General features: G+C 35.6%; 1 protein-coding gene across 4 annotated transcripts in view; it reads left to right on the plus strand.

Annotated features, from left to right (window-relative positions):
• Window positions 1–10,783, plus strand: part of APPBP2 (amyloid beta precursor protein binding protein 2) — a 95,184-nt gene extending 84,401 nt beyond the window's left edge. For all 4 annotated transcript variants that reach the window (XM_072637745.1, XM_072637746.1, XM_072637744.1 and 1 more), the window contains 7 exons: window positions 637–704; window positions 848–953; window positions 1,643–1,767; window positions 2,881–2,966; window positions 3,930–4,120; window positions 4,560–4,725; window positions 6,059–10,783. In XM_072637745.1, the coding sequence (XP_072493846.1) occupies window positions 637–704; window positions 848–953; window positions 1,643–1,767; window positions 2,881–2,966; window positions 3,930–4,120; window positions 4,560–4,725; window positions 6,059–6,312 (996 nt within the window). In that variant the 3' untranslated portion in view covers window positions 6,313–10,783. The remainder of the gene's footprint in view (window positions 1–636; window positions 705–847; window positions 954–1,642; window positions 1,768–2,880; window positions 2,967–3,929; window positions 4,121–4,559; window positions 4,726–6,058) is intronic.
• The last annotated feature ends 5,448 nt before the right edge of the window (window positions 10,784–16,231 follow it).

Genomic DNA, 16,231 nt, shown 5'->3' on the forward strand with positions numbered 1-16,231 from the left:
TTCTTAATCCACATAAATGACATAAATGCTAATATTATAAAATGTAAACATGTGTTTGATCCAGATAAATGGTATATATTAATGAATTTAAAAAATGCCAAAGATAATAGGAAATAGATTCATAAGAAACTACTACTTTCACAGTTCAAAACACAAATGATAAAACAATAGGAAAAACTTTAGGAGCTGACCAAAGGTTAATACAACAAATCTTAGATCAGAATGAAAAGAATGTGAACATCAGTACAATACCAAAGTAGATAATAGAATTTAGACTAAAGTGAAGGGGGAAAAAGATCAATATATGAAGTACTCTATAGCTGTAAAAGTCTGTATAGCACCTACTACATTGAACTTTTTGCAGATGCCCTTGCAGAATGGGACCAACAGCTTCATAATGGACATTATTTAGAATGGCCTTTTATTAGTAATTGAACTAGCTTGCCTTCCTGTCCTTACTCTGTCAGCTGTGTTCTTACAGATAGTTTGCTTTTATAAACAGCAGAAGTGTATAAATCATATTCTTTGTGAAATATAGTTTATATTTTACCAAAAAGAAATTTTTTGTTTTTAATGTCAATTAGTTTAGCCATTTATGTTGAAAATATTTAATGGTTTTTCTCCCTCAATCTTTAGGCTTGTGTAGTAAAACGTGAATTTAAGAAGGCAGAACAGTTAATAAAACATGCAGTGTACTTAGCACGGTAAGTCATCATTATTAAAAGCATATTACCCTGTAATAAATCCAGAGTTTAGTGGAAATTTTTTTTTAAGTATTAAGAGGGGAAAATAGTTTTAAAAATACATCTCTTGAGCCCCTAGATTCTAATTTTGCGTATTTTTACAGGGAACATTTTGGAGCCAAGCACCCAAAATACTCAGATACACTGCTAGATTATGGATTTTACTTACTCAATGTAGATAATATCTGCCAGTCTGTTGCAATTTATCAGGTACGTTAAAAATTCACAATTCTTGGATTCCCCAAGTGTAATCTACCATGTAGTTTGCAAATGATGGGCCTGGTCCACTGGTAAGTAATCACTTTCAATGAATAACTATTTTTTAATTCCCTTGAATAATTATTTTAAAGATGAGCAGCTTATTTCATTAGAATAGTTTTTGTTTTTAGATGAAAGCGAAGTATTATAATTAATACTGATTTGAATATCTAGAGATATTTTCCTTTCATTTGTTATGATGGTATTGTTACCTATTAAATATCACTCTAGAGTTATGGAATCAGTATTGTTATGATTACCTTAATTGCTGCAAGGAAAACATAGCTATTATTAAGTAGTCAAAGTATACAAGTTACCTTCCCTAAGAAATAGAAAAAAGTTAGATTGATAAAGAAGTTCCTACATGAACCATTTTTGTAAGTTCATTCTTTATCCTTTAAGTCAAAATGTCTTTAAAAATTAAACATATGCATGTCTGTTTTCATTTGTATTTTTAAAAAACAGTACATGTATAGTTTTAAAATGTAAGGAGCTGTACTGTAGATATTATATGACTCATAAAACATGAATAGCAATATATAATTTCCTGTAACCATATATACATGTTATGGTTAGTTAAATTCTATAGTGATTTGTAAGTATTCTTGATTAAGTAGGATTTCTTTTAACAAATATTTCAGACAGCCCTTGATATTCGACAGTCAGTATTTGGAGGAAAAAATATCCATGTAGCCACTGCACATGAAGACTTGGCTTATTCATCTTATGTTCACCAATATAGTTCTGGAAAATTTGACAATGCACTGTAAGTACTTAAATTCCTCTCCAGCAAAGGAAAAAGTCCTGGAAGCCCTCTGGGGCAGTAGTTTCATCTAGTGTTTTTGGAAGAAATTCACTTTACAAAATAAATTTGTATCCCATACTCCCCCAACTTGAAGAGAAACTGCATAGAATAATTGAATAGACCCCCCACTGGATTTGAAATTGAAGAACCTGGTTTCACATTCCAACTCTGCTACTGAGAGGACCTGTGTGACCTTGAGAGCAAGTATCACATCTCTAGTACTGAGGTTCTCAACAATTTTTGTGTCTTGTACACCTTTGGGAGTCTTAGTGAATCTTATATAAGTCCTTTCTCATAATAATGTTTTTAAATACATAAAATAAATATGAATTACAAAGGAAACCAATTATTTTTATATTGAAATAGTTATCAAAATATTTTAAAAACAAAACATGGGCACCTTCATTCTCAGATTAACAACCCCTGGACTAGACATTACATCATAATGGTCTAAGAAACTCAAAATTCTCTTACACAGTTGGAAGAAGGCTTGAAATATATTTCTAATCATTTAATATCATCATAGTTTGTTTAGTTTCTAGGATCATAGATTTAGAGCTGGAAGGGATTTTAGAAACTACATAGGCCAACCTCTTCTTTTTTACAGATGAGAATCTGAGGCCCAGAAAGGTTGTAATTTTCATAGGATCATAGATCAAATTCTTCATTTAGATTTTGTATTTTAATACTAATATGAGATATTCATATCCACTTTTGTCAGAAGACACTGGGCACATGTACAGTGAAAATAATACCAAGTTTTGCTGTAACAAAAGGTATGAGGTACATCTCTCTTGGACCCTGTCCAAAAAGTTTAATTTTTACTCTGATGAAAGAGCCCATTAATAAAGTTATTTCTTATGTTAATGATTTGGTTGCTTCTCTCGTGAAGATCCCAAGGACAGTGTTATAAATTTGTTGCTAAATAGTTAAATAAAATTCAACAGATTGTGTGCCATCACTCTCCTTTTAAATGCCCAATAGATTTTTTCACCATCATAGTATTACAGATAGAGGATTTTGTTTTAAAAGCTGCAGACTAATTGAACATAAAATGATATAACTTTGTTACAGATTCCATGCAGAACGAGCCATTGGAATCATCAATCATATCCTTCCAGAAGACCATCTTCTGTTGGCTTCCTCAAAGAGAGTGAAAGGTACCTTTTCTAATTTGATTTGTTAATAGTTTAAAATGAAGGATTTATGGCATTTAAGATTGGAATAATTTCTTTTGGTCTGGTTAGACAGGCTGCTGTGTATCTACTTTTTGTTTATAATATGCTAGGCAATATAAAATACTCTTTTTAAATGATTGACTAAAAGTCTAATAAAGGACTTCTAATGGTTAATAACAAAGTTGTTGGAGGAGCATTATAGATTAATTATATTTTAAAATTTTGTAGGGGAAGTTATTTGTACTAATTGCTTGAGATGATAGAGATAGTGATTGTTTTCTTGTCAGAATTTCTTAAATGCCAGATACTGGAAATATTTTATATTAATTTTAATGTTGGTTCTTCCCAACCCTATTGCAAACATATGGTCAAATTTGTCTTTGTGCCTCAGTTTTTGAGCTTTTGTTGTAGCTCCAGGGAGTTGACTTCTTTAGTTAACTTAGAACCCAACCGTATGTATGTTTAGGAGTTCATTTCATTTCATTGACATATGGTTAGAGATTGGATGTTACAATATGTGATTTCACAGGTTTTACTAGAGCTTTGCCAGTCTCTCCTTTAATACACATTTAGAATTTTTATTTGGTTTATCTTTTCTGTTTAAAATAATCACATTGATAAATTTGCACTCAAGCAAAATTCACCAGGATGGTGTGAACTACCTGTACAGTAGCTGCCTTAATTTTGACCTCTGAAAGACTAAGAGCCTAACATAAGACAAGAACAAATTTGTCATTGTTTCCAATGCTGTGTGTGAAATGGAGATTAAATGGTGACAGATATTAAGCAAATCTTTCAAAATATATTTACTGTTGGATAACTCTAAATCATTTTGGCCCATTCTTCTAAAAAAAGAAAAAGTGTAAGTGATTTGATAGATAGTGTGAATTTCTGAATGCTGTGTTTGATTTTTAGCCATGAAATATAATAATTTTGTTTTTTCAGCACTTATTTTGGAGGAGATTGCAATCGACTGTCATAATAAGGAAACTGAGCAGAGGCTGCTTCAAGAAGCTCACGATTTGCATCTGTCTTCACTCCAACTGGCTAAAAAAGCTTTTGGGGAGTTTAATGTTCAGACTGCAAAACACTATGGCAACCTTGGAAGACTTTATCAGTCTATGAGAAAATTTAAGGTAGTGGTATCTTTAGCTAAAAATTTATCTCCCCTTTTGTACCTGGAACAGTGATTTTTGTGTAAGAGTATAATGCATTTTGTTTCCCTGGTACTTTTAAACCACTCCACAGAAATTAATGCATTTGAAATAGTCCATATACACTGTGGCAGCACAAAAACTTCAGAATGAATGTGTTTTATGAACTTAATGGTTCCCCTTGAGGGGAAACTTCTTTATTGGGAATAAGCTGCTAAACTGGAGAGCAACTATAACTTAGTTCTTTATGCCTGGAAATTTTCATTTAAAAACTGGATGGCAGTTTGCCTGATTTTATAGAGGGAATGACTGCTTCAGGTAGCAGTTGAATTAAACCTCTGAGGCCCTTTCCACTCCTTAAAATTCCAGAAATGCCTTGTGGTTCTGTATTTTGATGGATCTTGGCTTAATTATATTTCAGGAAGCAGAAGAAATGCACATCAAAGCAATTCAGATTAAAGAACAACTTCTTGGTCAAGAAGATTATGAAGTAGCCCTTTCAGTGGGACATCTGGCTTCTTTGTATAACTATGACATGAATCAATATGAAAACGCAGAGAAACTTTACTTGAGATCAATAGCAATTGGTACGTCATTTAACTTTTTTCCAGTCATTGATTAAATTGAGCAACATTGCATACAATATTTTTGATAGGAAGAATTACATTGCAAAAGTTTTAATCATCTTAGAACTGCTACAGATAGAAACTACTACAGGAGCATGCAAGAGTCATACAGTTTACATAAATTGGACTCCTGTGCTTTACTTTTGGACTCAATTTCTTTTTACCATAGAATGTTCTAGATTAGTACAGGATATTTAAAATACTAGTTTAAAATAATCATGTGAGTATGCTTTTAGATAATGCTCAAATAAAAAAAGTAACATATTGCTTTAAAATCTTTGCACATTCAGTAGTGTTTTATGAGATTAAATAACTTGATATTTAATAATTTGTCACTATTTTCTTGTTCTCTACTGCCAGTATTAAACTTCACGTGGGGAAATATGTACTTAGAAATGGGAGGTGATTGGCTGCCTCTTTTTATTTGCTTGTCTATGAAGATATCTTTTTCTCATTGTCACTTAAAAATCTGACACATCATTCATATTTTAGCTATGTTGAATCAATAATTGTTTATATAATTCATATAATAATAATAAATAATTATGGTGATATGTTTGATGATATCCTTTAAACCCAGGAAAGCTAAATTGGAGAATCTTTTTTCTATCAGTGGCAGCATAAGTAAGTAATTTAGCCTTTTACCCATTGATTCCTCTGTTAGGAATATTTCTTGACAGTGTTATAAAAAAAAATTAGCTGGGTTTTCATCTTAAAAAAAATAGAAAATTCTATTCATCTTTTTAAATTGGTAAGTAACAGCGCTATTTCATACATGCAACAAATATAATATACGTATACACACATATAATATATATTCACACGTGTATACACACACACACACACACACACACATACACACATGCTGTCTTAGGCCTTCATGCAGGATCCATTTTATATTCTCTCAAGATGGTTTTGTTAAAGACAAATGACTTACTTGCATTTTTGTAATTATAGATATAAGTAGGACTCTTCCATCTTGTTGTTTACTTTAAGGGCTGAATGAAGTGAAGCCCAGGGCCAAAGCTATCTTATGGACTAATCATTCCTTATTACCATTAAATGGTTTGTTTCTGCTTTCTCAGAAAAATTTTCCTCTTGTGAGCTAACCACTTAAAGTACTAGGAGTCAAAGAAAGCACAGATATAACTAGAGCCATAAATAATGTCTAGGTATTTGAACTTTCAAAAGAATAAAATGAAGCCACCTAATATTAAAGACTGATTTGTTCTCATTAAATGCATGATTATAGTTTTGCCAGTTTCTAATTTTACTTTTTTTTCTTTTTTTTTAGGGAAGAAACTTTTTGGTGAAGGCTACAGTGGACTAGAGTATGATTATCGAGGTCTCATTAAACTTTATAATTCAATTGGCAATTATGAGAAAGTGTTTGAATACCACAATATTCTTGCCAATTGGAACCGCTTGCGGGATCGTCAGTTTTCAGTGACAGATGCTCTGGAAGATGTAAACACCAGCCCGCAATCCACTGAAGAAGTGGTTCAGTCTTTCCTGATGTCTCAGAATATTGAAGGACAGAGCTGCTGAGGGTGAACCTCAATTAACCAATTTACCTTTTCCCAGATTCCAGGGGAATTCATACTGTGAAATCAAAACCATGTAGTTTTCTGGGGCTGGAATTTGCGTTGAAACACTGGTCCAGTCCATTGAAGACCCTGTTTGGGTAACCCCTGTCTCACAGAGTGCCCGTAGGAATAAGCGCGTATTCAATTTCTTATCAGCATGTACAGCATGTGTAGTAGTCTGGCTCACATTTTCAACCTAGTAGAACAAACATCAGAAGATCCTATTTTTTTCTTTTTCAAAGGAAGTCATTTTGCAGAGAGCCTGCAAGAAAAACCCTAAATAAAACTATTTAAGAGTTTAAAAGAGTTGCATTCTTATTATGAAAGGATGATTTTAACAACTGTTTTTAACAAATAATTCTTCCATGTGGAGGTATTCAATACTGTATTGTAAAAAGATTTTATGGAAAACAGTCTTTATATGCAATATAGAAAAGTTAACCACAAGTACTAATGAAAGAGGGATGTCCCAACTTAGGTTTGGCTGCCTTACCAAGGAAAATATAGAAGAACCATTCCAGAAATGTGTTACGAATCACACTATGTTGCAAGGGAAGGACTGTTAAGTCATCTGAACTGGACCAGTGTTGAGCTGTAAGTAATAGAAGATCTGGTAGACCAGCAGTCACAGGTTTTTGAGGTGTTTTTTGGGGAGGGGAGTATTTTTTGGTTTTTTTTTTTCCTTTGGTACAGCAAAAGCAAGAAACTTTAATATTATTTCATGACAGGACCAGGAGGATCTAAAGAGGACCAGTCTTTATAGCCTGAGGTTATTTGGACCAGTGGCTTTAATTTAATATTTCTGCCCCTGCATATACATTTTACCAGTAGGATGATTTTATTTAGATGTATGATGATCAATGATATGCAAAATTATATTCATGTAATAGTTTTTTTAAAAAAATACTAGGAATGAAGTTGGCAGTGGTATGTCTTTAGTAAAGGTACACAAATGTTGATTCCATAAGCGATCCTAGAGATGCTTAAATATCTACTGCAGCCACCACCCCTCCCATCACTACTCACGTTAAATAAACTTACTAGTAACTGAGGCAGTAATATGTATGCTGGCAAATAGTTTTGTGGACAAATCCAGATCTGCGTATGGGGACTTCATATCACTGTACATTTTTGTAGCAGAAGGGGTGAGGAGAGGGAAGAATAGAGAAGGAATGCCCCCGCAGCACAGTAGGCCTTTGAAGTGATGCGTCACTTCTGGAGTGAATGAATGATCATATCACCAGACACATTGTTGCTAGGACAGCACCAGTTAGTTATAAAGCTCCCCTAACACTATATGCCTGTTTCACTAGCTTGTCTTAATTTTTGTTTGTTAGGTTTTAAGGTGATTTTTTTTTTAATTAAACCAGTCAGGTTATTTAATATTGAGGTAATATACAAATTTGAGAATGTTCACGTCATGTAGCAATTTAGAAACAAAAAGTTCTTCTGCTATTACCTCAATTCTTATTATAGTGGCACAAATTGTGTTTCTATAGTTAAGGGTCTGAGTTTTCCCCCCTATTTTCAGGGGTTTTCATGATTTGGCTGTTGAGATTTTACTCCTAGCTGAAGCTTGGAGTGATACTTGTATGAGTGGTTGTGTTTTTGTTTTAGCATTAGGGATGGGGTGGAAATCTATGTAAGAATCTCCCAAGTTAAGCGCCAAAAAAAAAAAAAAAAAAAAAATCAATGATTTTAGACACTTTAAATTACTCAGCAAAGTTTTGTTTTACGTTACTATTATTCAGTCTTAATAGTTTTGCGAGAGACTGGGGGCAGGGAAAGATTCCTAATAAGAATGATATTAATGTTTAATATAGAAATTTTGTGTCTTAATTATTTTTAATTATGAATTGATTGCATTGGCATGTCAGCAAAACAATGTGGAACTGGTTCTAGTCATGCAATCTGATGTCAAAAGCTAGCTTTTTATAAAACCTACTAGTTGTCTGGGTTTCCCAAGGGCTGTAGTCCATTCAAGCTGTTCAGCTCTATCCAAATGAGTAATAATAGTTACTTAAATTTCCCCAAAGATAACTTACAGGATAGACTAATACTTGTTTTAGTCTGTAGAGTCATTTGTTGTATTTGCAACATAGGAATGACTAATGTAAATTGTTTTTCAACACAATATTCCCATGCTTCAATATGAAGTTTTAAAATTGACCAGTTTTTCTGGGGATGGGGGGTGGTTAGAGGGAGAGTTACATACACAGAACCTCCAATAATTTAATCAAGCAAAAGGCAGTTTCCCCAAAATTCATTGTCAGTTCCTGAATTTAACTTATTCTGTGATAAAATGCTGACCTATCCAAAGTCTTAGCTCGAGGGTAACATTTCAGGTGATAGCACCCAAATGCCATTTCCATTCAAAACAGTGTCAGTATTTCCTGGGATTTTTGCCTTTGTCCTCAAAGGATATAAAACTGAGCCCTTAATATCACTTTGATCTAGGTTTACATGAATTCATTAACCTTGATCATTTAATACAAATGTTCCCATTTTCAGAGAAAGAGAAAAGGTAAAAAGAGAGGGACTTGTCAGTTTATTTTAGTAATTTCTGATGTTAATGAGGAACAGTTCCCTGATAAGTGTAAGGTTTCTCCTTTTATAGGGGAGCATTGTATGATTGAAAGAGATGAATGTGATCGTAAAAAAGAGTAAAGGCCTCAATGAAATAAAACTGTTGTGCTTACTCAGTGCTTGAAAAACATTTCACTTTTGTGAATTCTCTAATGTTTTGTTGTGTTCAAAAGCTTTAGGGTTTAGGAGGACATTCCTGTTCATGAGTGGACCTGGTTCTTCTTACCCTTCCCCTAATTTTATTCCTTCTCTTCCTCAGTCATCCATTTGAGATTTAGCACTGCTGAAGTTGAGTGTGTTGATAAGCACTCATTTAACACTAGCCCACCCCATACAGCCCTGCATTAAGATTAAGGGTTAGTATGTTTTCTTAGGCTGTGGGCTGTTATGGTTCCCCCAAGCTGGCTCTGCTTAAGAGCAATTTTTTACCACCTATTACCAACAAATCTCTGCCGCTGCTTTGTAGAAGGACACTCACTACTGTTTGTTATCTAGATACCTATTGTTTAAACTTAATGCACACAAGGTGGATTTTTATTTGTGAGGATAGAGGGGAAAGATTTACAAAGTTTTTGTTGGGCCTAACTTTTTAGGAAAAGTGGGTCATGGCTTACATCCTAAAAATGATTCCCCCACATGCTGAATTCCACTTCTTCTATACTGCAGGATAATGCATATTCTACTTCCTGTTATCCCATGTGCTGGCAAAGTACTGAGCAGAAAACACAGGCCTAGGACACGCAAGCTACTAGCATAAACTTTATTTGAAACAAGGATTCAGTGAGTAGAACAGTGAGCAGTGAGAGCTGCTCCTTGGATTGTAAATTCCTGTATTTTGTTGCCTGTGCTGCCTACAAAACTTTTTGCCAGAAAAAAATGCTAACTTGTAAATCCAGATTTCCTTTTGGGGTTTCATTTCATGTCACATAAGTGAATGCACGTTTAAACTTTTGGCTCTGGAGAAACTCAATTCTTGCCAACATAAAAAAAAAAAGTTTGATAAAACCCTGAAATCTAGATTAATCAACACATTGAAGAGCACTGGATATGCTTTTGTCCCCAAATCTCAGGAAAGTTTTAGGCATTGAAACCAGTTTTTCCCTATTGGTGATTTTGAAGGAGTGTGCGTTATGATTTTGCTTTTAACAATACTATACTTTAATTGCAATCTTAGGTATCTATAGCATGAGTGGCCTTAGTGAGTTTGTTGAAGTGCACATTTTTTTCAAAGGTAAATTTTAAGATGAAAAAAAATATATATATATATATATACTATATATATAGATATCTAGAAAACTTGGTTTGTGGTGCACAAGTTAAGTGTTGGATCACTAAATAACTGTTGCAGGTACCATTTGTGTAACATTTTTCATTTATGTACATTCCTCTTATGGGAAGCTATGTTGCCATGGTAACTAAAACTTTACAGTTTAGTTCTACTCTTATGGTGTGAATGAATGCTACATTTATTAAATATTACCAGGTTCAGTACTATTTTTATACTTTATTGCTACAGGGGATTTTAATTTAATGGGATTCTTTTTAAAAAATTAAAGTAGTTGCTTGACTATTAAAAGCAGCTTACTAAAAATACCTTATGTGAGAATCCCCACTAATAGTGCCACAGTAATTTATATAGACATACCTAGGTCATTACTAGATTTTGGAGACAATTTTTTGTTGTGTCAAGAATAACCTTTCGTATCATACTTCGCACAGACTTGTAGTGCCCAACATTATTTGTAACCATCAAACCATATTGAGTATGTTTGTAACCAGCATTGTGATATTCTGTAATTGTATTGCTAAAAATGAATTATTGACCTAATAAATAGAGTGTTCCTGCATTTATAGTATCTGTTTCCAATTTAGTTGTGATTGTCTGGTTTGGGTTGGGGGCCCTCTTTTATTTTTAATTGTTCAAAGGCAATGTGGTATAGTGGAGAGAGATCTGGCCTGTTTCTTTTGATCTCAGAGAACCTTAGAAGACTATTACCATGGTGAGCAAAAAGTTGGCCTGGGAGTCGGGGTCCAAGTCCTGCCTTGGACATATACAGACTGTGTGAACTTGGCCAAGTCAATTAACTTCTCAGTTGCCTAGTCAATCGTTTAAAGGCTATAGGATGCGAAGGTAGTTTCTTCATCTGGGAGTTCCTATAGGTTGCAGGCCCATCTTTTCCTACTGTTCATATCATAATTACTTCAACCTTGAAACTATCTTTGATTTGAGAGCAGAGGGTGAAGACTGCTTGTCAGGGAGGGAAAGGAAAGGAAGAGAATAAGCATTTGTATAGCCCCTACTATTTGTCAGGCAATATGCTAAGTGTTTCATAAGTATCATCTCATTTGATCCTCTCAAACCTTTAAGGTAGGTACTGTTATCCTTCTTTTAAGTTGGGGAAACTGCAACAGAAGTTAAGTGACTTGTCCAGGATCACACAGCTAGTAAGTGTTTGAGGCCGGATTTGAACTCCTGTCTTCCTGACTCAAGGCCCAGTGCTCTATCCACTGAGCCACTTAGCTCCCTAGCAGAAAAAAGGTTTCACTGTAATACAATGAAGATGTTTGTTGGGTTGAAGGCATATGGCAGCATCATAAGATGAGCTGTAAAAGGGCAGCTAGGTGGCACAGTGGAGTCGAGTCAGGAGGGCCTCAGATGCTGTATGATCTTGAACACAACCACAATTGCCTCAAAATAAAAAAAAGATGATGGAATGTATACATCTACACAATCGGATTAAGAATGGGAAAGCAGAAAAAGCACAGGTTTAGAGTTCCCTTGGGTTGAGTAAATGGAATACCATTTCAAAAACACAGGTTAGTCATACATTGTAAAGTAGCTTCTGATTTTGCAGGAGCTAGGCCTACTTGATTTTAATCGTATTTGACATACAGTTTCTGTATTTTCTTTCCTCCCTTATATGACTGTATGCCATCTCTTTGCCTCCCCACTTCTGTTTGTAGGGGAAAGGAGGACACCGACGGGAAATTTACAATGCCGTAGTAGTCATAGTGAACGCTTGTTCAACAACAGCAAGCATTGACATTGATACTTCTCTGACCTAGAGTTTTACCAGTAAGCAAGGAAGAAGCTTTAAAGATGGTAGTTGCTGCTGTACAAGTAGTGATCAGTTACATAGAACTTCCCAGGTGAATGGATGAGACTTTAGTCTGATCTCTGGCTTTGTATGAATCGGACTCACAGGTCTGTTAGCAGGGAAGGGGCGGGTAGGGTGGATTGTCCTTTTGAAAGTCAGTTCTAATTATACAGAAACAGCTTCAAGTGATTTGCTTTTTTAAATGATTTTGCTGTGGAAATATGAAAATCACAAGACAGGAAAGAAGAGACTCCAAGGTTCCTTTACAAAGAAGGACAAATTCCCTTTTCCTGTTAATGGAGCCTCCAGACCTGTGCTGCAGAGATTTACGAACTCAAGCACTCCTGCACTCCTGTAAGGAGACTATGAACTAAATGAAAAGGTGTTAACTCAGTTTGTTCTTTCATCAAAAATAAGTTATTCTTCTTCGATCTCATTTGTGTAGATACCCAGGTCTTGGGATCCCAAGTTTCTCTTCTGTGCTGTCAAACTTTAAAGGGCTGCAGGGTTTGCCTAGCAGATATATAATTAGTTGGGGACATGAGGTCCTTAGTAGTATACAATATGGGACAACAAGAGCAAGAGTGGTATGTGAAAAAGGTCGTCACAGAATTTCTCCCTACCAGTTACAGATTAGGCACCTTACATCCCCTCTATGTACCATGGGCTCTCAGAGTGAAGTGAAGCTGACCTCCTTAGAAAATGACTTTATTGAAACTTCTAGGCAAGTGGGTGACAGGGTGGAGAGAGCACTCGATTTGGAGTTAGAAAAATCTAAATTCAATTCCTGCTTTAGACACGCAAGCTGGGTAACTCAGGGCAAGTCACTCAATCTCATCTGTAAAATTAAGAGGTTAGCACTTACCTCACAAGCTTGTGAGGATTTAAGAAGCCTTTAAGTGCTACGTAAATGTTTGCTATTATTATTTTCAAAGTTTGCTGGCTCATTACCAAAATTGCATACCAAAGTGCATACCAAAATTCTGTATCTTTGGAACTCTTTAGGTTTTCTTATTTTCTCTTTAGAGACATGAAATCTGTGAGCAAAAATAACAAATCAATAAAGGGTATTAGTGCCTGTGAAAGTCTGTTCCTCAGCTTGAGACTCCACAGAGGTATTTTTCCCTGTCCCCCAATTCCTTCAGAAGTCTCCCTGCACAAGTTTTACATTCCATTTTCATTCTTAAACCTGTTGCATGACCCTGTTACATGTCATAAAACTTTTTAAGGCAGTATTTCCCAACTATGGACAATCCTGATGTCTTCTAAATTCTCAGCCTTCTGAGACTGGACAATGATTCATAGAGAAGCAGCTCATCTTTTCTGCGTTGCCTCTCTTTCCCTAAAACAAGTGGGTCCCAACTTTCAATGTTCTAAATGATGTCTCATAAAATCTCAAGAAAAAAGGAATTTTCTTAGAACTCTGTGACCTCTCCACCAGCCTCCTCAATAAATTGGAGAAACCCAAAACAAGATATGCTGCACTCTTACACAAGAAGTTTTATTTCTACCCAGAATTGGTTGACAGAAAGTTGGACAAGGATTGACAAATTCTCAAATAGAATCTCAAGTCCTATACCATTCCTGTGATCCTTAACATATTCTTGATTGTTTAGAGGCCCAGGCCAAAAAGCCTAATACTCTACCTACTGGATGTGTTAGTATTTGTAACACATCCAGTGTCTGTAATAGATTCATTTTTCCTTGAGGGAAACTTTTTCCCCCCTCTTTGGCTTGCAAGTCTGCTCTGATAGTAAAGTCAAGGTTAGTTAACCAGAGCAGAGCACATGAAAATCACTTAAACAAAAATGTGAATTTGAGACAGAAGTCTACAGGTTACTTTGATTGAAGAGAAACATGAGGAAAGTATCTACATTAGTAGCAAATTGTGCACCAAAGAAAGTAACCCTTTTCCCTTTTACTGTTGCCAAAAAGGGAAGTCTGGATAAGTAGTCTGGACTTTTGCAAAGGAGAGTCTTCATAGAATATAAATGGAATGGAGTATGGTGACATATTCTGTGTATGGGGGTAGGTAGGAGGCAACAGTATTTTGTTATAAAATTAAGATAAAGGGGCGCCTTTGTCAATTCATTGTTGAGTACTGTGCCTTAGACGTAGTAAGTGATTAGTAAATGTTTCTGAAATTAAGCTAGCATTCATATCCTTTGAAGCAGAGAATCCATTACTGGGCTTATATCCCCAAGGAAGCTATCAGCAAGAAAAAAATCTCCATACAATTTCAAAATACTTTTTTGTGATAGCTAAGAATTGGAAACAATGTAGATGCCCATTAATTGGGAAATGGCTAACCAAGTTGTACTTGAAGGTAAAGGATTATAACTGTGCAGTAAGAAATGTGTGTGATAAATACAGAGAAGCCTGGGAAGATCTCCATGAACTGATGCAGAGTGAAGAAAGCAGAGTCAAGAAAATACTACACACAGTAACTACAACATTGTAAATGGAAAAGGCAATGACACATCAAAACATCAAAAGTAAATGTAACAAAATTACTAATATCAAGTGGGACTCAAATGAAGAGGTATGAGAAGACATCTCCAACCTACCCCTTCATGGAGGTGAGAGGTCTTCAGGTATTACACGTTGCATGTGGTTTTGGACTTTTTCAGTATATTGATCAGTTGTGTTCACTCTTTCTCCAAAAAAACCCTTTTTTATGGGATGTCTTTCTGGGAAGTGGAACAGGAGAGATACATGGGATACTATGGTGATATAAGAAACAAAATATCAATAAAAATTTATTTTTAAAAAACCAGATGAGGAGAGTACTCATCCTCCTACAGTGGTCAGACCTGGAAATTATTGGGTGTTTATGCCTATAGTCAGCATAGGCATGATTTGATGGGGTCTCAGAAGACCCATCAGTAGAAGGTAACCTCTTTGAGGGCATGGACATTTTGTTGTTTTATCTATCCTGGGTATCCAGCACAGTGCTTAGTAAATAATTGCTGAATTTAATTGAAGACTCCTGGCCTTACAACTCTTTTTGCCACACCATCCTTTCCTCTTCTAAATTTTAAATATTCTTTTGTGTCACATTGTTTCTTGTAAGAAATAAGATATGCATTATTAATCATTTTCACTTTTAATGTAACTGAGCTTATCAAATGCTTTCTAAGTCAGATCAGGTAAAATATGAGAACACATAGTATAAGCGAGGGAGAACTGATGCTGAATAAAGTGGAAGCACAAGGCCGTAGGTATCCATACTACCTCTGGGTGGTGCCATTATATTGCATGAAGGGCTCTCTCCCGCATCATTCCATTATGAAAAAGGGCCTGAGCTTGCTTGACCATATCATCCCTCTAAACCTTCTTAGGGAGGTTCTTTTCTCTTCCTTCCTTCCTTCCTTCCTTCCTTCCTTCCTTCCTTCCTTCCTTCCTTCCTTCCCTCTTTCCTTCCTTCCTTCCTTCCATCCTTCCTTCCTTCCTACCATCCTTTTTTTCCCTTTCTTTGTTATTTCTTTTTTCTTCTCTCTCTCCCTCCTCTCTCTCTCTCTCTTCCCCTCCCGCCTTCTCCAGTCATCCTTATGATTATCAGGCCAATGGATCCAGACGGCTCTGGAGGAGAAAGTGAGGCTGGTGACCTTGCACAGCCCTCTCTCACTCAGATCAAGGTCAGCTGCAAGTCATGTCATCATTTCCCTGATGTCATTGTCCTCTTCGAGAACGAAGAACAAACACAACAACTTAGGAAAGCTAACTCCAGGGGGTGGGGGCGAACTGTCTCTCTTCAATTATGAATATCAGCTGCACTGACAGCCTTTTGTCTTCATTTGTCAGTACCCCACAATCACCATCAGCACTTCAGGAAATTGAAAACCATCTTAATAATCCTGCATCAGCGCCATCTGAACCAAACTAGTGCATAGTGACTTAGGAGGTGGCAAGAGAAGAGGGACAGAGGACACGGAACAGGTACTCAAAAGACCTGAAACTTAAGCACTAGTAGACTGGGAAGAGTACTGAAGGACCTTTCTACATTCAACACTTGCATAACTTCTTTTCCCTTTCTAAGCTAAATTTATTTTCTTTTAATTTCATTTGATGTAGATGAGAACATTAGGGTGTGGTTTTCCTTGTTGAGAAATGCTACTTTCCCCTCCTCTGTCCCTAACCAACTCATTTCTTTTCTTCCCAGTCTCCTGTGGCTAAACAGATTGGTCAAACTAAAGA

The sequence above is a fragment of the Notamacropus eugenii genome, chromosome 2, assembly GCF_028372415.1.
Source record: "Notamacropus eugenii isolate mMacEug1 chromosome 2, mMacEug1.pri_v2, whole genome shotgun sequence".
Lineage (NCBI taxonomy): Eukaryota > Metazoa > Chordata > Mammalia > Diprotodontia > Macropodidae > Notamacropus > Notamacropus eugenii.